The following is a 22449-nucleotide window of genomic DNA, read 5'->3' as shown; positions in this document are numbered from 1 at the left end:
GCTCAGTTTTGGTTCCACTGTATGGAGAAGCAGGGAAGGAGAGAGAAGTTTTCATTTTTGGCAGTGGTTAACTGTTGTTTTCTATAACAGGGAAATCTGACCATCCTCAAGGCATTCCATGAAACATCACAAAAAGCATTGATGTAATACACTGTTTCGAGTCCAAATTGTTCAAACCAGGAGTTTAAATTCCTCTTTTTTTCTATTCTTCTTTTTGAATTATACAAACTTGTTAGTAGGCTAGAGCAAGACCGGTTCTGGGTGACTTTGCTGGGAACTCTTTTTTTCTTTATCTTTGGGGAATGCGATAGAGATTTAGTTCATGCCACCAACAGTAAGCAGTGGTGTATGCAAATTTGCTTTGCTAACAGGGAACTGTTACTTTTGTGTGTTTTCATCTTGGGAGGAGAGCCAAACCATTTGTTAAACACAGCAGGGAAGTGGTTTCATTTGAAACTCCCTCATTTTGTTTTCATGGTGGGAGGTATTCTCAGTCAGTTTTCTTTGGGAAAACTGCAAAATGTTGGGATACCAATGTATTCATCCTCTCTTTTTATAAGACAAGAGGAGGCCATTACAGTCTAATATATTACACTGGGCTACACTCAAGTGTAAGTTATCCATAGAGCCACCTACTAATTAGCATATTACACCTATAGCTTTTTGAGGTGTAGCATCTTTTCAGAGGAGGTAGGGTTTTTTTGAAGTGTAAGTGCCAGAAAATCTACCGCATTCCTGGATTCCATTACTTAATTAACCTCCCTAGGTTTTACAGCTTAATTACACTCAAAAGCTACTGTCTTGTCCCACTAAATGTGCTTACCCTATGCTTTATTTAAGGAAATGTAGGACAAGCCATGTGCTTTTCTAAAGTCTCATGTCCCAGGGCTGCATTTATGTTTCAGGAAAACGATCCTTGCAAGTGCATGTAATAGTTTTAGATTAAGGCAGAATAGACAACGGCGGGTGAAGATGACCTCACATCCTGATGTCTCTTCTCTGTTCATCTACAACTATTCTTGAGTTTTCCTACTTAAGTATTTAATACTGTGCTAAGATTAGCACAATGAGAACTTTCTTTCACAATGGAGTAAATGTTATAATTTTATTTGTCTTAATCTAATCTCACTTTTTTGTTTGCCCAGAGCACGGCATTAAGGACAAATGTCCAAAAGACAAAAATGAAAGCATGAGCACTGCATCAATATCAACTTGTGTGTTAGGTTAACATGGAAAAGAAAGAATGACTGGGCAGACTAAAGAAATAACAGCACATGGACAAAGTACTTGTCTTCTAGTCTCTTTTTTTTCTTACTTTGGAAGAGAAGACAGTGGCTAGTACAGAACTAAGTCTGCACAAGTGAGGAACGATTAACCACTTTTAGGATTTTCAAATTTGTATTTTTTTCAACAGTGGGAAATTCAGCTACTTTAGAAACCTAAGCCTTTAAATAAAGTACAGAAAGTAAAGGTGTGTGTTCCATTATGGCAACATCGAAACTGGTGATGAAACTATGCCCTTCTTTGTTTCAGCCTTACATTTTCTTCTCTATTTAGACAAGAATAGCTTTTCTCTGGGTTTGCCAAACTGTCCAGTTCAAACGTGTCCGGTGATTTAGCGTGTTGAACTACAACTGTTGCAGCACAAGTAACCAAACTCAGCATGGTGACTCAACAGGATTTCAAAACAGAGGAAGACCACGTGAACCAGTTTTCATTAAAAAAAATAAAAATCTGCCATGTCTTGTGTGCTCTGTTATGAGCAGAAACAAAGGGGACTGCAAGAAAAATATTGCAAAATGTGAAGATAGATGCAAAATCCAAGCAGATGAACTCTGAAGTTGACTGTAGACAGTGAAAGTTTTGTTGTTAAATTGTAGCCTATTAGAGGCTGCTTGAGCTCTTACTCTTGAGGTCAGAAAAGGAAAGTGTGGATATAGCTTTCAAATGCTATTAGGTAAGTTTATACAAAAACAAAACAGGAACGTCTACAATCATTAAAATCATACAGGAGAAAGCAGTTACCATAACAAAACATGCTTATGTTTTCATACCACACATACACCATTGCTTGATGCAGTCAACTGACCAGCAAGTGCTCTTAATTGAGAACGATTACTTTTTTTTCCCTGTAGAGTTACCACTACCCTGTGTTTGTTAAGAGTCTAAGATGCTGGCTACATCTGAGGTCACAGTATAGGCATGCAGTTACATTTTATAAAGAAGGATGCACAGTGCATTTGGTTATCATATTCTGACCTACATAACCATGGTCATCTTGCTGGCTGACGTGTTTGTGGTTATGTATGCTCACGGCCAGCCTAGAGGGTAGCTGAAAGACTCAAGAATCTCTATAAAGTCTTGCACTGGGCAAGGATGTTGAAGAAGTTGAACACTGTCAGAGGGGGGAAAAAAAAAAAAACGTAAAAATTGGCCACATTAAGATTGCAAATCAGACCCTGAAAATTGGGTAACCAATTAATTATTTTTTTTTAAGTAAGCTGACTTACTGTGAAGCTAGAAGACTTAAGCCCCATGTGATGCTTGGTTAATTCTCTTTAGGGTGTTTCTCATAAAACAACAGCTGGTGCTGTTTTGGAAAGTGTTATTGGAGCTCCAACAATGTGAAGATCTCCCATACAGGACAGAATACAAAAGACTTCTTGAGACAATTCCAAAATATACTGGCAAGATTGTCAGTTTAACTGCACTGCAGTTTAGTGCTTGCTCAACTTAAAAATAAATAAAAAGATTGGCTCTACACACTTGCATCTTAAGTAACAGAAGCTCAGCAGATGAAAGCATTTTTATTTTTTTTAGAGGAAAACATAATGGGAAGGCCGTGAGGGATATTTGTGTCCACAGATCTGTGTCATGAATTTGGTGATCAAGACTTTTGGGAGGAGGTGGGGAACTTCTAAACATCATCTGTATTCTGCAAGTACCCGTTCAAGATAGATGCAGAGCACAGCACAGCTTAAAAGACCCGGTATGGAAACTTGCATTTCTGCAGACTTCTGACACTGGCATCGTTGCATAAAAGTGTTATTTTATATCTTGAATGCTTTTTGGCTTTTGTGTGCTTGTATTTCAATAGTGTGCATGTTAACTATTTTAAATCCTGAGTATTTATAACATGCATACATAAGATGTACTATAATTGGAGGAATGTACAAATAAAATCTGTCCTGTTCTCTGAAAATATCAGTTGTATCTAAATAGATCACACTGAAAAAGTGTCTGCAGTGTCTTAGTAAAAATTGTATGATTAAAGTTTTGTAAAACTACTTTGTTTTTATAATGATTGTTGACCAGAAAGAAAAAAAAAAAAGTTATGATGGTCTTATTTTTTTTCCTCCTCTTGAACCATATGTAATTGGGTTTTAACTACTGCGTTACAGAAGGTAACAGACATCTTACTACTGCTGAGTTAAAGCAAGCTCCCTGTTCCTCAGGAAGTGCTGCTGGTGGGGGATTAGTCCTTTTAGGCAGCAGTTTGGTTAGGTGTGACCTCTATCCTCTGTCAATGTGACAACCACCTGGCAGTAGCATCTCACTGGGAGTGCTCTATGACTTTCTAACTGATAAGTGGGACAGGTTGTCCGTAAGATTTCTGCAAGTTCTCTGTAAGACTTTCACCGGAGTACAGAAATGCATTTCCTAGTTTTGTGTTTAAGCCTAGGGCTTGTAGGCATCCCTTTCCAATCCTTCCCTTTTGTAATAAATATAACTTAGAGGTGTAAAAAAAAAAAAAAAAAAGCCCTTGAAGCCTAAGAATTGGGAGCAAACAGAAGAGTTCTATTTGAACAAGATCCTACAGTCTTTCATACCTATAAATCTTTTGCTCTCTTTATGAATTGCATTTCCTCTCCTCCCTTCCTTCAACCCATACTTCAATTGAGAAATGCTTCCATTGTTTCTTCCAGGATCTTGGTTTTGTTAATGTTGACTGAAGCAAGAAAGGCAATTCATTATTTTCTTCTGTTAATTACTGGTCCCTTCAGACCATGTGAACATAGAGTAAAAAAAAAAAAAAAAAAAGTGCTAACAGGGCTATGGAACCAGTAAGTGAGCTAAGGATGGATGAAGTATGACATCTTTTCTCAGAAGACTGATAAATTAAAACAAAAATGATCATAAAATACAGCCAGTATGGTCAAAAAGAAAGAAAAATATGTAGCGAAGCTCACTGGAAGCCTCACAGAACTACTTTAATGAAATAGAGTTCACGTTGCGACTATTGGCAATTCTTCTGTTGTAAGAATTCTTACTCCTCTTCTTCTATGTGTCATTTAAATGTATCTGTATGTGAAATCGTCTTCCAGCCTGCCCTCCAGATCTGTGTTGAATCTTTTTAGCGTGGTGGTGGGAGGGGTGTCACAGTTAAAGACCAAACTGACTTGGATACCAAAACACTTTAATCCACACGTGCCTGACGTTTTGCAAGTTACACAACTTTCACGTTTGGTGATGTGCTCTGGAGCATGTTGTGCTCCAGAGAAAAAGTAGTGAGAGTTGGTGTTGTGGTTCCAACCCTGCTGTGTGTAGTTGTGGTGCAGGCTTGTGGGGTCCCCTGGGTTCTTTCCCCCATAATTCTGGATACTGGCAGTTACCGGATCGGGGTAGAATACTCAATGCTTGTTTGGGTTTGCTCAGGGCATAACAATTGCTTGGTGTCATCCCTGGTTCTCACAGTCTGCTTCTCTCAAAGGTCCTTGAAGTATGTATTTAATAGTGTTACCGTGAACTATAAAAGTTTGATTTCTAAGTCTGCAAGAGAAAGGTAATTTCCCCCGTTCTGATTGGAATAAAATGCTTTATTCCTATTCCTGCTAAGAGGAAAAAAGCCTCCAAGCTTAAATAAAAAAAAAAGATGAAGAATACTTGGAATATACTACAGGGATAATTGTCCTTGTTAAATGTGTGTTATAGGTTGGTGCTTGGCCTTTGTGCTGAAGTTGTTAGAGTGAGTTCAGTATGCTTTTCTTCTTGTGTTCCTTGCTCCTATATGCTTGTATGCTTTCTTTGCTTTTACTGCTATCTGAGGCTGCAACAAGGGCTAAATTGAGAGAGAACTGATGACATCTTCTTCTGGCTGGGAAGTTTCCATGGCTGCTGGTTAATCCAGCATTGGGGTTTAGCCTTTATGTACTTCTTCAGAGACTTACCAGGAACAGCAACACGGGAGTGTAATGTTTAGTTGAGCAGCGAGTAGCTTTTGTCGTCATCATTTGTCTATTGATGGTTTTTACTGCATACGTAACACCTGCCCCAAAGTTGGTTAATGCCACGTAGAAGGAGGCTATTTCATCTATTAGGCAGGTGGAAACAGAATTTCCAGCATTATGTGTGCTAGCCAGGCAAACACATCATGTGAGTTCAAATGACGTTCATTGATGTTTTTAAGAGAATTCCAGTTTGCAGGCAGGAATGTGTACTTTAAAATGCTGTGTTTGTTCTCTTGGTGGATATGCTCTTACTGTCCGAGGACAGGGCTTCTCTACATATGGTTACTCTGATTTTAACTTTCTTCATTTGGTGTGGTTTTATTTCAATACAAAGAGATATTTATCAGGAAAAAACAGCTGAAAGATGCATCAAATCATTAAATGCCTTATGTCCTCCCTCCAAAAGTGGATTAATTTTCTGTAACACTGCTTGCTCTCACAGTCAAGCTATCTGTCATAATCTCCAGCCACATTAGGCAGGAATTCAGTTTGTATTCCAGCAGTAACCTGTGTGATTCTCTGTTCTGTCCTTGGCTTATTTCAGCATCAAGCATTCCAAACTGGGATTCTATCAGGTTTAATTACTTTGGTTATATAGAATATAAATTATAGAAGATGAGAAGTGAGAAACCGTAGTGGAGGCACTGTATTTCTTAAGCCCCTGGAATGAGTTCTCCAAACAAAAATGTAAAAGAGTAGTTTTACTGTCATTGTTCAGAACAGTATTTAGTGGTTTGGATTCAAACGCTTAAGCATTAAATGGGTGTTGTAATTTTTTTGGGGTGCTAACTTGAAGAAGTGTCTGTCTTTTTGTCACACAGTATTTTGTCATACTTAGTAAGTCAGAGAAGTTAGAAAATGTACCAATTTGTTAAGAAACTGTCTCATAATCTGTTGAATTATTTCTGTTGAGAGGACAGTTTGATCTTAATACACCCAGAACCTTAACATTTAAATTGCGTGACAGGTCTTGATTGTATTTTAAATCTTTGTCAGGCTTCGTTTATAACTAGAGTGTGACAAGTTGAATAAATCAGGTTGATTGTTGGTGTCTCTTTTTTTTTTTTTTTTAGACATTATTTGATAATCAAATCAGTGCTGCAAAAAAGGAAGAATCAGAAAGCATTAATAAAAATGACACTTCAAAGAAGATGTCTGTTGAGAGAGTTTATCAGAAAAAGACTCAGCTTGAGCACATCCTCCTCCGTCCAGACACCTACATCGGATCAGTTGAACCGTTAACTCAGGTAAGTCCAATTAAGTTCACCATCTCAGTTTTTTGTGTTAATGAGGAAATGACTCTTTTGATAAATAAATAGGCAAATCTGTATTCTAAATTGTCATGCTATGAACTGTAGTTGTGTTTATTCATGAATGTGTAAGATTCATAGAATCGTGGAATGGTTTGGGTTGGAAGAGGACTTGGAAAACCATCCAGTTCCAACCCCCTGCCATGGGCAGGGACACCTCCCATCACACCAGGTTGCCCAAAGCCCCATCCAGCCTGGCCTTGAACACCTCCAGGGATGGGGCATCCACAGCTTCTCTGGGCAGCCTGTGCCAGTGCCTCACTGCCCTCATAGTAAAGAATTTCCTGATGTCCAATCTAAATCTACCCTCTTTCATTTTAAAACCTTTGCCCCTGTAAAAAGTCTGTCTCTCTCTTTCTTATCAGTCCCCTTTAAGTACTGAAAGGCTGCAATAAGGTCTCCCCGGAGCCTTCTCTTCTCCAGGCTGAACAACCCCATCTCTTTTAGTCTTTCTTTGTAGAAGTGTTCTATCCCTCTGATAATTTTTGTGGCCCTGGGAGGGGTCAGGAGATGACTTTCTAAAGCAATGCTTGGTTCACTTGAAAAAATATATGCTGGAAAAAAAATGTTTAAGTTCAGTCAAAGCATAAATATATGCTTACATATATATTTGTGTGTGTTTACAAATACACATATGCACACAAATACGTGTACACATTTGTAAGTAGCATTTGCTGTAGCTCCAAAATGCTTTGTTCTGTTTGTTTAGTTGGGGAACTGAGAATTTAAGCCCCCTGCTGGCTCTTTTTTCAGCTGTTTTTGTGAAGTTGCTTTTTTTTTTTTTTTGAGAATTCACTGTCTATACCGTTAGAACTTACTTTGAAGCAGAAAAGAATAGATTTTCACTATAAAAGTTCTTGTGGGTTCAGCTGTAATTTTTACCAAACTTACGTTTCTGCTTTTGTCCTCATATGACAGCAGTGATCACATTGGAAGAGTAAGGTTCCTGAAACAAGTAGATATGAGCAGATCCAACACAGTAGCAGCAGATTTTCCACTTTTCTGTGGGTGACAGTAATCTAGATTGGCCACATAACAACTGTTTCCTAAGCAAACAGTTGCATTTTGTAAGGAGAAATTTCAACATGTGGAAACTTTTGACTGGATATATTGGAAACCAGGTTCCCACTGCCTTGCATGCTCCTCCAGAGCTGTGTGCCGGCTGCTCCAGAATTCAGAGCTTTCCTTGGAGGAGAAAAATCACACGCATTTTAAACTCTCTACACTGTAGTATCAGTGAATTCTTTTTGTATAATTGTAGGCAGTATGTTCTTATATACTTAATTGTTTTCTAATTCTTGGCTGGAGTATTCTTCGAAGGATGAAGGAGGACAGCTAGAAAGAGCAAATCTCTGAAGTGTTGCTCTCTGGATTACCGGTATAAATCAAAGTGTTACTGAAGTGGGTTGTTAGCTTAGAGGAACAGCTCTTTTTTCAACTGGGAAAAACTGTCTGTAATTCTGTTCCATGATGAATTTTTTAGAATTTGTCTGTAAGAGATTAAACTATGTAATTGTAGAGCACTTCAAATCATTCAGTCCTCCTGAGACTTCTGGAAAAAATTACAGGCTCCTGACTCCTGCTGTATCTATCTATCTATTGTAACAAAAATAAGTTTTTCAGAAAGAGATTTTTCCTTTGTGTCCTGCAAGGTGCAGCATGGTATTGTAGGGGGTTCCATTACAAATATAATCGTGGCTAGAAATTTCAGCTTTTGTCATCATTTTGGTTTCGACAGCTCCCACTCAATTGTGGTAGCATTTAAAAAAAAAAAAAAACAAGGAACAAAATGGGTTTCACTGAAAATGGTCTTTGGTGCTTAAAATACAACGTAAGTTTGTCTGCTTGCAGGATCCATAGGGACGATATGGGCATGAAATTACTGGACTTAAGAACAAATCTAAACATGAATTCCATCAGACTTAGCAAAAAAAAAAAAAGTGTAACAAGGAACACAGGTTCTTTCTAATATCCCAAGTTTATTTTTATTATGATGGCCTCTCTGTAATGAAGACCCTTTTGTACTGGGTACACATACAAATACACCCTCAGAAACGGCAAGGCTAACTAAATGGCACATAGCTAAAAATGCAGGGCCAAAATAAGTTACTTGAGTTCATGCATGAGGTCAGAGGCAGAACTAGCTCTCAGGTCTTGTTCCACCTACATCCATAGGTATATGCAATTCTTCTTTTCTTTGTGAAAGTACTTCCAACATAGGAAATATCTTACAGAATAATTTTATAGCCATCAGAATCATCCTTTATTTTTCCATCTTCACCCATACACAACTACGAGAATTGAGTAAAAATATCTTAAACACAATTTTGGGCAGAACTTTTCCATTAAACCTGATGGATTTTGGTCATACGTTCTCTTGATAGAAAACATTCTTTTTCTACTGTAGACCATCTGCATCTAGAAAAAAAAAAAAGTCTTAAGAATGTATGAAAAAAATCAGAATCTCCATCACACCTTTTTTGTTCTTTGGGTAATACCACTACGTGTGGTATTATCAGATTGCACTCATATATTTCATGAATATCATCCTGATTTTGCAAACCATGATTCTGGTTTCACCTTGTTCAAGAAATAGGATAGGAGCTGCAGCATCTACTGTTACCAGAAAAGTCTGTGAAAGTGTCTTTCAGTCCATCCAGCGCCAAGGCTCACAAGAAGAAATTACAAGCACTATTTGCACAATTGTAATGAGTCTTCCCTTCCACTGAATCTAGGAGGTACTGCATAAGTAGTTCACACTGGAACTGGGAGACATCACCTAAATACAATTTTAAAAGGCTATTTTTAATTACAATCATGCAGAAAATCTGTTTGCTTAGAAAGAATGTAAAAACTTAGTGTTGGACTGTTGTCAGTACACATAACAGTGAGTGTGATCAACTGCATGAGTTATTGCTTCAAATAGATTAGTAGTTGATGTTGTAATGGTATTTTATCAAAATAGGCAGTTGAGACATTCTACTAGTAGCTGGACTTCCCCATGAGCTTTCCAAATGTCAGTCTTTGTGTTTGTATGAACAGTTTGAATTCTTTTCTCTGAAGTTTTCTGTGTTGTTCCAACACATATACACACAAGCCGCATACGCCGATCATTTTTTTCAAATCACTGTTTCAGAAGCTGAGTTAGACATCATCCTGCAAGTGTGTGGTAGTTCAGTGGAAAAGATGGCACTCAACACAAAAATCTCTAGATAATGAACAGATCTTAACATTACAACAACCATGAGCTTTTGACTCTGAAGGTTATGTAAGCTAGCTGATGTTGGGTGTTCAGCTGAAATAGTCACAGATAGTCCTGTATTTGAACACAGTTGATACTGTTTCAACTGTCATATGTGCCACCTGGGATTCACACACATTTCACATTAAAAAAGGAGCTTATTTTACCGATTTCATGGCTGAAAAGACTCTCTTCAGTGAAAGCTCTCACTCATGAAGAATTCAGCATAGGTTGGTGCTGTTTTGATACAGGGAAAGCTGAAATGAATCCAAAAGGTATGAGAACTAAGATCAACTCTTCTAATCTGCATATTCTTTTTTTTCATATGCAAGTAATGATTAATGAAGTTAGTTATGGCGTTGGCCATGTGGCAGTTTCTGGAATACGTGGACTCTTCCTACTAGTGCTGTGATGCTTCCCCAGTAAGGTGCTTGGAGGAAATTAACCAGCTGAAATAGCCTATAGCCTTTTAGTAAAAAAAAAAGTGACAGGAAAAGAAACACCTCAGCTTTTATTCAAATGAATTTGCTAATTATCATAATCAGATAACCCTACCCCATTACTGTAATGTGTTTTAGTATGGGTTTGCGTGGGATTTAGCACTAACACCAACCCCAAGAATAGCGATGCCGTGATTTACTGAACTTCAACAGAGACTTTGGAAAAAAAGGGCAATGCACCTATATTGTGCTTAGACCCTTTGCTGAGATCTGAGGCCCTTTGTGCTAAGTGCTGCAGAAACACAGACCAGAAAGTATCGTCTCCTTTGAAGATTTGAGGAGCTAAACCACAATAGAGAGGAAGGACAAGTAGAAAAAGAATGAATTAAGCAGTTATATTCAAGAACAGTCAGGCTTATTAGGGCTTTTTTTTTCTTTAATGTAATGGTAGGATTGTTAAATAGGGTGAGAGGAGTGTCCAAGATAACAAAAGTAAAATTGAAAAGAAGGTTGCAGAGGACCTAAAGCTGGCAGAGAATTTGTATTTAGTGAGGTGGCATAACTGCTGTGCCTCAAACTTATGGCCCTTGTAACTTCTTATTGAGTTGATTACCAACCTGACAGAAGACTAATGCAGCAGAAAGGAGTTTTTTGGGGGATGGTTTTATGAGCCGAATTGACTCATTAGTTAAGGGATTAGATGAGCAGCAGGACCATTCCACTGTGCATAGGGTAGCTTAGGACCAAGAACCAAAAAGTGGGTAGTGAGGAGCAGTGGAAAGGAGGCTACCATTACAGGAATCTCAGGTTATCGCTGGACTTCACCCTGCAAACAGGGTGAAGGAGGAAAGAAAGCCTGTTGGGAGAGTTTTGATGGGAAGTTGTATAATCTTCTAATTACTTCTAATATTTCTAAATTGAAGGGTTTGGGCATGGAAACGATATATATTTAGGTTACCAGAGGACCTCTGAATAGTGGCCAGTAAAGGGTGATGAATGCACAGCTGAATAGAACCATTTCTTGTATTTCTCAGATGTGCCTCCTCCCACTGTCCATGGTTGAAAGAAGTGAACCCTGAGAAACCATCCTTGACAGTTTAATAGTATGATATATTAAAAAAAAATGTTGTCAAATAGTTTTATGAGGTACTACAAAAATTATTACCTTCCTTGGATTTCTCCTCTGGGAGAGCTTTAACATTTCTTAAAAACAATTACGAAATGTGAAAGCTGGAAAGAGTACATTGGAGTATTTGTCTTTGTTGCTACAACTCCTCCTGCTTTCTGATTCTTGGAGTCGCTTGTACAATAGTCTGAATAATAAACCATTGGACAGATCAGGATGTCTGGATGTCTGCTTATTCTGCAGTTAATTGTTTGTATTTGCATTGCTACATAGAGATTGCAGTTAGCATCCATGTGGGATACAGGTGAATTAAATCAGAATTAAATATATTTTAATATTGCAGGAGCATCTGGAATAATGCATCTAGTAGGTAAACCTCAATCTTTAAATTGCTATTTGAGTTACACCTATGAGCTCCATGGAAAAGGAAGGATCACAGTAGTGGTATGGTACATGAAAACTATGGGAAGGATTAAAGATCAAGATGTTGCTTTGCTAAGATCTTTAGTTCTGTGAACTCAAAATCAAATAGCAGAATTACACTGTAACAACTTTATGTGAAAAATGTGACTGATGTCTAGATTCAAAGGAAAAGAAGAGGAAATACATGTAAATCTGATTAAGAAATTAAGAATAAAGATAAATACTGCATCTAGGTACCGGTATTATTTTGTTCAGTACTGGAGACTATTGTTGGGATAAATTCTTACAGATAAGGTCAGAAATTTATGGCTGTTGGAGAGATCCTTGTGGAACACATGGGTTTGTTACCAATGCCAATTTTATCATTATGTTGTAATATTTCTTAGGTTAACGAATCCTAAAATCCATGTTTTTTGCATGTATGCATGATTTGATGAGCAGTTTTTCAGAGTTTGTATTTAGCATATGTATTTGTTGAAATATTCTACAGGATTTATCACTCTCCTGCTTTGTTAATGTTTATATTTAAGTCAATTGCTATTCTAGTAAAAATATGAATTTATACAAGATTCTCAGAAAATGCACTAGGTTTCTAGTTGTTGATAATCCTTTTAAGAGTTGCAAATCCAGGGTATACATCAAAAGAAGTATTTACTGGGCTTTTCTTCTCCTTTTTGGAAAGGCTCTCTTTGTACTTTTATATCAGCTAAAAATTGCATCACAGTGATGAAGTTAAAAATCTCAATTTTACTGTTGAAATGTTAAGTATAAAGTATGAATGTTTTGTTTTTGAGAACAGGTCAATAAGTATTTTTCTTTTTCTTTTTTTCTTCTTTTTTTTTTTTATATGTAGTTAATGTGGGTTTATGATGAAGATGTAGGAATGAATTGCAGAGAAGTTACCTTTGTCCCAGGCCTATACAAGATCTTTGATGAAATCCTTGGTACGTATAACAGTATTTTAGCATTATGGAGTACAGATTATTCTGAGAACTCTAAAATACATTAATTTATATCCAGGTTTTGGTGTTCCACTAAAATACAGTGCTTGGACATTTTAGTGCATGCCAGCACTGTAGTACAGTTAAAAATGGAGAAAAATGCTTTCAGTTGAAACTGCAAGAAAGTATAATTATTTGTTACTAAATGTCCAAAATAGATGATATTTTGTCATTGATATTGTTACAAGATTTTTTAATCTGCAAGGTTGATCAGGCTAGCAGTTTTAGGTAACATTTAAATGAAGACTTCTCTGAAGATTTTTCTGAAAGAAGACAGCTGAAAGTTATCTAAGTTAAATTATCATCTCGTGAATCATTAAAACTGCCTCCTTGTGTGAGAGTGGTAGTGGTGGTGTGATGGTCATTCTTAGATGGATCATTTCTAGACTTCAAACAGTTTTAAAAGGGATATGAATCATACTGCCATTTAAAAGCATGGTGGTTGAGGCACAAACAAAGGAGTTTTAGAAAATCGTGTCCTAAGTCCCTGAGTCACTATGACTTACTAGCTTATGATATTCTCTTGGTGACTGCCACACATTGAAGACCAACTGGCAATAGTGATATGTAATATCTGAGCGGTCTGCTGAACTGATATTTTGGGTTAATTGACGTTATTCCTTGGGCTAATCAGTTTTTATGAATTTATGTTGTAAGAATTGGCAGGATAACATCATGAACTAAATTACAGTCTATTAAGGTCAATGGAAATTTTGTCATGACCTTCATTGGGTTCAGAACTTACCCACACCTCTAACACTACAGTTTATAGTATTGCTGTCTCAGAGTCTATGGCTAAAGTCTGTTTCTTGGCCAGCTGGAAAAGAAGGATTTTGTTTAGTTATTTTTCACTCATTCCGTGATTTGAGAAATATGAGACTGAAAACTTAAATCACTTTTTTTTTTTTTTGAGTGCTGCCTCTTAGAAAGAATTTACAGGCTTTTCACAGAAGGGAGACACTTTCATCTGGTCCCATTCAAAAGGAAAATAATTACCATGTCATTATTGTAGTACTGTATGGCTTATTGCTTCTTTATGTAGCACTCATAAGCACACTACAGAGTGTGGTTTGAGAGCTAAGGTTCAGTGTATTAACATGATGAAAATTGGACATTATGGCTGTGCATGCTTTTTAGTGAAACTGCTCTTAATGATTTTAGGAAAAGCACTTTGAAATATCTGACACTATATTGAGATACCTATAAGCTATTAAGATACGTTTTTACTGGATTTCTCCTCACGTACTTTGCTGTTTTGAGATTTTATTTTGACCTATTTTGTGGGTGTTGAGACAAATGTTGAATGTGTTTTTATAGTTAATGGCCATAGTCACATTTCAGATTTCTATTGTTTGTAGGTAATATACATTGGAGTGCAATTTAATTAAATTCCAATAAAATGTTAACCTCCAATTATCCTTCTTTTAATCCTACATTGTTGAAAACGAGAGTAGTTATAAGCCTCAGCTTCTTTAGAGAGACCTTTTGCTGATATCAAAACACTCCTTAATGGATATGACTTTTTCAGGATTGCATTTTAGTGTCAAAATGATGTGTAAACTGATCTGGTGATGATGCATACAATTCCTAGGATTTTTTTACACGTTTGGTGTAATATGTGTGACAAATCCAAAGAAGTGCAGAAACAGAAGAATGAGGTGTTCAGCATGCTAAGAACAGTTATGAGAAGAGGCTCACAAAATGCACTTCTGTATTTCTGAGATGGTCTAACTGCTAGAAGTAAAATTAGGAATTAAAAGAAGGTTGAAAAATACTTCTTCTAGATCCATGTTCTTATTTATTGATGCTGGTAATAACGATACAGAGTATACAAAATCTTACCTGATGAAAAAAAGGACCTAAAGCATTGTAACTTATGGTAGAATGTATATATAATCAGTTTAACACACCAAGTAATTAATTATAGCTCCTAGAAAGTGCTAATTTATTACTTTGTTTCATAGTAAATGCCGCTGACAATAAGCAGAGGGACAAGAATATGACTTGTATTAAAATATCCATCGATCCGTAAGTAAAAGCATGCTTTAATTTACTTTCCCTGCCAGAGCAATTGTAATTTAAATTTGTACAAATGATTTTGCTAAATGAAATTGGATTTTATTTTACAACAAAAATAATCTTTTTGGAGTTATTTCTGTTAGCTTCATATTTTAAGATGAAAAAGTGAATTTAACAGTAATTACTACCACTCTGAATTTATAATAATCTACTTTCCTAAACCACTCATTAATTTTTGATTGAATGAAACTTAGAATCTGAAGATTATAAAATCTATGCTTATGTGAAAACTTGCTAGTACATAACTGTAACTAGCAAGGTTACATGTAAATCATAAATACTAACTTTAAGTTTCTGTACCATAATTTTGTACTTCCTGAGCTTCTATGTTAACTCCTTCAGCGTGAGGATAAAGATATGTTTAAATTAGTCAGCTATATCAAGCTGAAACTGCATATTGCAAATATGTTGTCACCCATGTTTTTCCAAATTGAACACTTGAGGATGAAGAGATACTTCCTAATAAGAAGTACCATAGTCAAATAGATGGTGATTGGGTTCCTTTAGTAGTACCTTTTCAGTGATATTTAAATGAATAAGTATTTTGGAGATCCAATTTTCACACCTAATCCACGGGATAAAGATGCTGAAAAGTCATTTTTCTGCAAGTTTAAAGTGCAGTACCAATTTCTGTAGACAAATTGCTTTTATCATGGAATGAGAGGGAAATGGTAGTGGTATGTCTGTCTGACCTGTCATGATTTTGAACTCTCTAATGCTTCAGATCGAAAATTCTGTATGAGCACTGTAAGTATTAGTGATGCTAGATGTTGAGGAATTTCAGTATTGATGCATAAAATAAATTACAATGTTTATCATAAGAGGAAAATAACAGTTTTAAAGAGATGATAACTTAACCTTATCTGGATGGACTTTAACTGAAACCTGTAAAGCTACATCTCTAACAAGTATAATTCTGTCACAAAGTTTCATGATTCTGTTGCAGATCATGTTGATAGTGAAAGATCTTCACACAGATTTCGGGGGATCATTTTTATATGAAATGCTGTCATGTATGGGCAGTTGTGCTCCTTCTCTGACACCTACTAAGCACAAATAAATGTTTTTTGAAATTAAAGTTGCTAGAACAGTGAATAAACAGAATATGGTCTTTTATTGTAACTTATGCAGTTATTTAAGCATGTAAAATATATTTAGGAGTCTTTCTTCAGGTTAATGTTAATTGGATTTATATCTTTCTTCACTATTTTGTAGGGAATCAAACATTATCAGCATATGGAATAATGGCAAGGGCATACCAGTTGTGGAACACAAAGTAGAAAAAGTATACGTACCCGCTTTAATCTTTGGGCAGCTACTAACATCTAGCAACTACGACGATGATGAGAAAAAAGTTACAGGCAAGACTATTTAACTTGCTTTGTTTTATGCTGTGAAGCTAGTTTGTTTATCAGTGTGCTTTCTCTTTTTACATTTTTACTCTTTTACATGATGGATGATCACTTAGTCACCATTACCAGTGTTCTGTGTAAGAGTAAAATGACTTTAAGAAAAAAATCCTACTTTTTCTTTTTTTTTAATAGCAATGTTTACATAAAATTTTATATTTGTATGTTTAGTGTCATTCATTATTCGGTAAAAAAAAATATCCATGTTAATTATACCATGTGCAAGCATTAAAAGATTTATGTTATTGAGATGAAGGAAAGAATAATTTCAATAAATTAGACTGATTTATTATCTTAAATGTGATGTAACCCTAATTTAGATCATGAATGAAAGTTAGTTCTGTTTTATCCCACTCCATATATTTAGCCCATTTTATGATGACTTTAAAATTTTATTTTCAGAAAACGTAGAGCAATGAATTTATTTTATTTTAACATTTATACAGTGTATTAGAAATTCTTCCAAGTTTCCACAGAAACTGAGTGTGACTTCAGTCAGGAAGGTTTACATGTACCTTTGAGTTGTTGCCAAGAAGGGGGTGACCTAATCTCTTTACCTCTGGACTTCTATTCCCATTGCTGCTTTTCTGCCAGAGCTAGCAAGCATGTGCAGAATGAGCTGGCTCTGATCGCGAATTAGTTTTCAGCTGGATCGTGGTGTTGAGGTCACTTGCCTTTCAGCAGGAAACCTCTAGATCAACAGAAGGGAAGCAATGGGAGCATCCTGGCCTCGGTGGGGGGAGGAGCAAGAGGTGCATTATTGAGGCAGAAATAGTTGCACCAGATTGTAGGTAGCGTGAAAATGCATCTCTGTCATCCTTTGATAGCTCTTGACATATGGCCCAACTTTCATCTTATATAGGAATATTTTATTTCATTTGCATTGCCTCTGTATATCGTAAATTAAGCTTTGCTTTAACAAAATTTACTGTTATTTTTGTTATTTTTTATTTATGTTATTTTTTCAGGTGGTCGTAATGGCTATGGTGCAAAACTTTGTAACATATTTAGTACAAAGTTTACGGTTGAAACTGCTTGCAAGGAATACAAACACAGCTTTAAGCAGGTATACAAATAGTCTCAAATTTGTTCTTTTTGCTGTAATCATAAGATTCAAATTTAACACATTTTCTATATTTCATAAAAATAATCATGCACATTCAAATGTAAAGTGCTATTCAGGCTAAGTTAGTTCTGTCAGTGAAACTGCTACTTCTGCATCCTAGTGGTTTTTTCGTTTGTTTTAAGTAATATTTTTCTTGCAAGTGTTAGGTAACTAAAAATGAAAAACAATTTTTTGCTGTTAAAACTGAGGTTTATTCATGTGCATGTGAAAAAGAACATGTTTAATTGATATGTTTTGTAATTGTTAGGTGATTTCTCAGAAAAAAAAAAATCTTTCTACTTTGCTATGCAAACATAAAAACAATTATCTAGGTTATTTTATATTAGGATCAAAAAAAGAATTTTTGATGTATTGGTCATGAATTTTCATCAGCACAGGTGGAGTTGGGTGCAAAGAAATCCCACATGAACCCATTGCTCATAGTTTTAATTGTCAGAACAAAGTTCAAAGATTACATGTAATTCATCTACTGCATTTAGCTTTGAGCTGGCCACCTTTATAAAAGTTTGAAGAACGTTGGGGGGAGTGTTAACTACCAAAGCTCCTCAGGCTTGGAGTGTTTCACAGTTGGTGGCTTCTCTTGCTTTTTCCTGGGCAATTTCTGGTTATGCTGTCATGTTACTGCCAAAGCCAATACGTTTCAATGGTTTATGTGTCTCTTTAAAAATGTAAGATTTTCTGCTAATTGCCAAAAAACAAATTATTAAAAGCACATCCACGGAAGTGCTATCTCAGGGACTGCTGAGGCTCTGCACAGGGGCTAATAAACCTCTCTATAGAAGTATGTAGTGGATGGAAAACATTGAACTAATGGGCAATAAAGACTATTTAGGTAGATCACTTGTACTTAATTTAGTCAGTTCTGCAGTGCGCTCTACTTGCATTAGAATCATATCCATCAATGTAACGATGCCTGTGTATTTATAGAAACCACAAATCGGCTGTCACTAATACTTGCAAATCTTGGTAAAGCAATTAATTTTATACTTAGTATTTTACCAGAGGAAACTTTTAAAAGAAGTCTGTGAGCTTTTTGTTCTGTAGTTTTTGCAGTCCTAGCATAGGTGGAAAATGGAACAAAGCAGGAGGATAATGTCTTTAAGCTAATATATTAAATGTTTTGTTTCCAAAGACTTGGATGAACAATATGATGAAGACTTCTGAACCCAAGATTAAACATTTTGATGGTGATGACTACACATGCATTACATTCCAACCAGATCTATCTAAATTTAAAATGGAAAAACTCGATAAGGATATTGTGGCCCTCATGACAAGAAGAGCATATGATTTGGCTGGGTCATGCAAAGGAGTCAAAGTTATGTTGAATGGGAAGAAGTTACCTGTAAGAACCTCTTTTAATTTTTTTTAAGTGGACTGAGTATTTAATCTGAAGTAGAGTAATTGCTATCTGTGTCACTCATAGGTAAATGGATTTCGCAGTTACGTAGATCTTTACGTAAAGGACAAGCTGGATGAAACTGGAGTTGCACTCAAAGTTATTCATGAAGTTGTGAATGAACGATGGGATGTGTGCCTAACTTTAAGTGAAAAAGGATTTCAGCAAATCAGCTTTGTAAATAGTATAGCTACCACAAAGGTGAGTAGTTACAGTTACATTAAATGAAAAAAAAAAAGATGCTAAGGTTATGCCTAGTCAGACATTCCAAAAAAAAATGTGTTACTAAAAATAAATAGCTGGGATAATCCTTTGCATGAAAGGATTTGGCGGAGCAACTGAATGCAGTCAAAATATGGTCATATCAGTATTTCTGAATATGCCCTAGATTTTAAAATGCTAGTAAACGTGATCAATGATACTGATGTCTTACCTGAGCGTTACTGATTAATGAATGGAACTATTGCTTAGTAAAACAATTCCAAGATTAAGATTAAAAACTGTACAGACCCCTTTAAAGCTAGTAACAGGTTTTGAGAGGAAACAAGTCTTTCAGTATTCATGAAAAATGGTGTTTAATTTATTGCTTTATGCTGTATAAAACTGGCCTGAAATATTGAGATTAATTTTTTTTCATCCGTGTTTCTACATACGGGATCTATGTGTTGTTCTTTGTTCTTATTAGCAACTAGAGAAGTAGCAAATGGCATCATAACAAATCTTCAGATATGATGAAGAAGCAGTCTGCTCAGCGTACTAAACTAGAAAGAAGTCTGCTTTGATGCTGTGGTACTCAGGCACAAAGACAATCACCTAAAATTTATTGGTATAACTCATTTATGCTGGTTTGGTGTGGCCCAAGTTAAGGTATCTGGGATCCACCATGGTGAAAGAAAATCTTTGTTGATTTCTGCTCTTGACAAACCACACTGATTGAGTGATCTAACACCAGTCAAGTAATTCTTGTGATGGCACTGTTTGTAGGGAACCTGAACCATGAGTTTCTCAGAAAGATAAGAATGTGTATTCACTAAAAAACTACCCTTTGCTCAAATCTCATCTGATAGAGTCAAACAGAATGAAATTCTAGAGTTAGCAAAAATGGTTCTTAAGCACCAGTTCGTAAGTGCAGTGACTGCACTAAGTAGGGTCCCTAGTCTAGGCAGGTGCCCAGAAATGCCAGTGTTAATCTCACTGGTAGGTGATGTGTAGTCAGTGTTTTGACAGTATAAAGTTTTTACTACATAATTTACTTCAATGTTCTTTGCAGTGTAGGTGAACCAGTGTTCAGTGGTAAGGGTGATAGTTTATTTCAGTGTAGAATATTTACTTTTAAAGTGTGCATTTTAATCAAATGCTTATCTGATACTTCTCAAAACTGGGGATACAAACATACCTGGTAATTAAAAGGTTAAAACTTGGTTTTAATTCAGGCCTCTTTATGCAACATAAAGGAGAAAAATAACACGACCTTAAAGATGTATACGATAACTTTTTGAAGATGCTGGCAATGTAGACAGACTTAATAATGTTTGGTATCAGGTTAAGAGAATGTATTGGAAAAAATGAATGCTTACTCAAGTGATACTGAATTTGACTCCTTTGGATCGGTTTTCACCCATCATGCAGTTACACATGCACATTGTTATATGTTCTTTAAGAAAATTCATAGCAAAAGTACTGTGTATTCTTCAAAGGTAAGTGTTGTAATTTCTAGTTTTTCCCGCTCTCCCAATCCATGCCTTATGTGTGTGACTGGATGTGGAATGTTCGGGCGGTGAACCACCTCACCAGCAATTGATGTGCCACTACCCACTGATGAGACATAATGGCTAGTAACTAACTGCGTCACCTGCCTGTTCCCTTATCTGCTAACAGGTGAGGAGCTCATTTCAGCTGTTTTTTGGTTATTTATCACTGTTTGCTGAAAGCTTTTCATTTCTGTTTCTGGATAAATTTCACCCAGTGCTAACTTCCCTTCCACCTTTTTTAAACTTGCTTTAAATTCCAAACAAGTTTTTTAGGTTGACGGGGCTTTTTTTTTTTGAGGGGTGGGTAGAAGTTCAGGCAGTATGTTGAGGCACAGCTCCCTCATTTTGTTTTTGTAACTTCGTTATTGTGGTCAGGTCCATGTGTATTCATAATTTTGCCACAATAGACTACCACAGAATTTGATGTGAGACTCTGAGGCTGAAAGTGTTGTGCAGATAACTTTTTACTGAGACTTGAATATAATCTGATTAAATATTTTCTTCACAAGTTCTCAATTTCAAATAGTAGCTATAGTAGAAATTGTAGTAAAAGTTGTTATTAACATATCAATCTGATGATATGTTTAATATGGCAGCACTGCTAATTGTAATGCTACTTATCACTTCAGCAGAAAAAAACAGCTGATACAGATGCAGTGCCAGATATTAGACTTGGATGCAGGGAGCAGCCCATGAAACCAAGGCTGTTGGCTGTTGATGACAATATTAACAGAATGTATATTGGAGCTAGTCTATGCTTCACTTTTAAGATTTCAGTCGCTATAATTTCATTAGATGTCCTTGCATCCTGAATTTTGCAAGATGGGGATTCCATTGGCTGCCTTCTGGGAAAAGAAGGCTTTGCAGTTATAGTTCTATTTTTCATACTACAGTAATCATAATAATCATTAACAGCCCTCTAGATTTAGAGGGTATTTTTCTTTTTTCTGTCTTGTATTAAAATGTACTGACAGTTGGGGCAGTTATAGGCTGTTATGCTTCTGTAGTGGGTAAATGTGCCACCTACTGGTGAGATGGTTGAAAGGTTGAAACTTTGAGCTCTGAACATCCCTCAATCAATGCTACACACTAAGAATGGACACAGGAATGGGGAACTGTTATAATAACTAATATCTTCTAAGAACAAGAATTACTGGTAAGTAACCAGTTTTTGATATGTCAGCTGTTAGATTTAGCAAAATATTTGAAGTGCTAAAACTAGGCTTTTCTAATCTGCTTGTATATAAAACATTATACCAAAATCAGATATATTGCTGTAAGCATAAGATTTTAGTAATGTGATGACTGAAAGTAATGCATTTAATATTGCCATTCAAATGTGAAATGCTTTTGAAATGTCATATGATATTTTCATGTAGTAGCACTTTGGAAATGGATTTATTTTTCTTTCACTGGCAGGATATCGATGCTTCAACTTCCACTGAACTCTCCCTATGCTGAAACTCTGTCATTTATATATGAATAAAAACTTTTTTTGTGTGTGTAATGAAATGACATTGGCAATCAAAAAAACCTTGTATGTATGGTGCTTCTAACTCACGCTGGTGGTTTGTGTTGCTGTTTAGTAGGTGGCTTTGAAACCTGACAGAAACTGTATATGGTTTCTTTGAAGTGCAAGTACTTGTTTGGTAATGGTTAATATTTTTTAAGCCATTGTTTTTTCCCTTCTCTCTCTCTTTTTTTTTTTTCTTTTCATCTCTTCTTTCTACATGATGTTGAGAACACAGCTGCTATCTCCTGTTGGTTCAGCCACTTTTTGATTTTTTTTCAGATGCCTACTGTGTCATAGAATGGTTTGAGCTAGCTTTTATTTTTTTGTTTGCTAGTTGTTTGTTCTTTCTTTTCCTCTGTTTGCCTGCTGTTTTTTCTTGGTTTTGATGTCTTCCATTTCATAT

At 36.0% G+C, this 22449-nt stretch overlaps 1 protein-coding gene across 1 annotated transcript in view; it reads left to right on the top strand.

The window, feature by feature from the left end:
* Positions 1 to 22449, top strand: part of TOP2B (DNA topoisomerase II beta) — a 62488-nt gene that overhangs the window by 8351 nt on the left and 31688 nt on the right. Inside the window, exons 2-8 of the mRNA XM_068674395.1 lie at positions 6302 to 6475; positions 12622 to 12712; positions 14734 to 14797; positions 16064 to 16209; positions 17226 to 17323; positions 18516 to 18728; positions 18810 to 18983. Coding sequence (XP_068530496.1) covers positions 6302 to 6475; positions 12622 to 12712; positions 14734 to 14797; positions 16064 to 16209; positions 17226 to 17323; positions 18516 to 18728; positions 18810 to 18983 — 960 coding nt within the window. The remainder of the gene's footprint in view (positions 1 to 6301; positions 6476 to 12621; positions 12713 to 14733; positions 14798 to 16063; positions 16210 to 17225; positions 17324 to 18515; positions 18729 to 18809; positions 18984 to 22449) is intronic.

The sequence above is a fragment of the Anas acuta genome, chromosome 2 (genome assembly GCF_963932015.1).
Source record: "Anas acuta chromosome 2, bAnaAcu1.1, whole genome shotgun sequence".
Lineage (NCBI taxonomy): Eukaryota > Metazoa > Chordata > Aves > Anseriformes > Anatidae > Anas > Anas acuta.
This window is presented reverse-complemented; position numbering and strand designations above follow the sequence as displayed.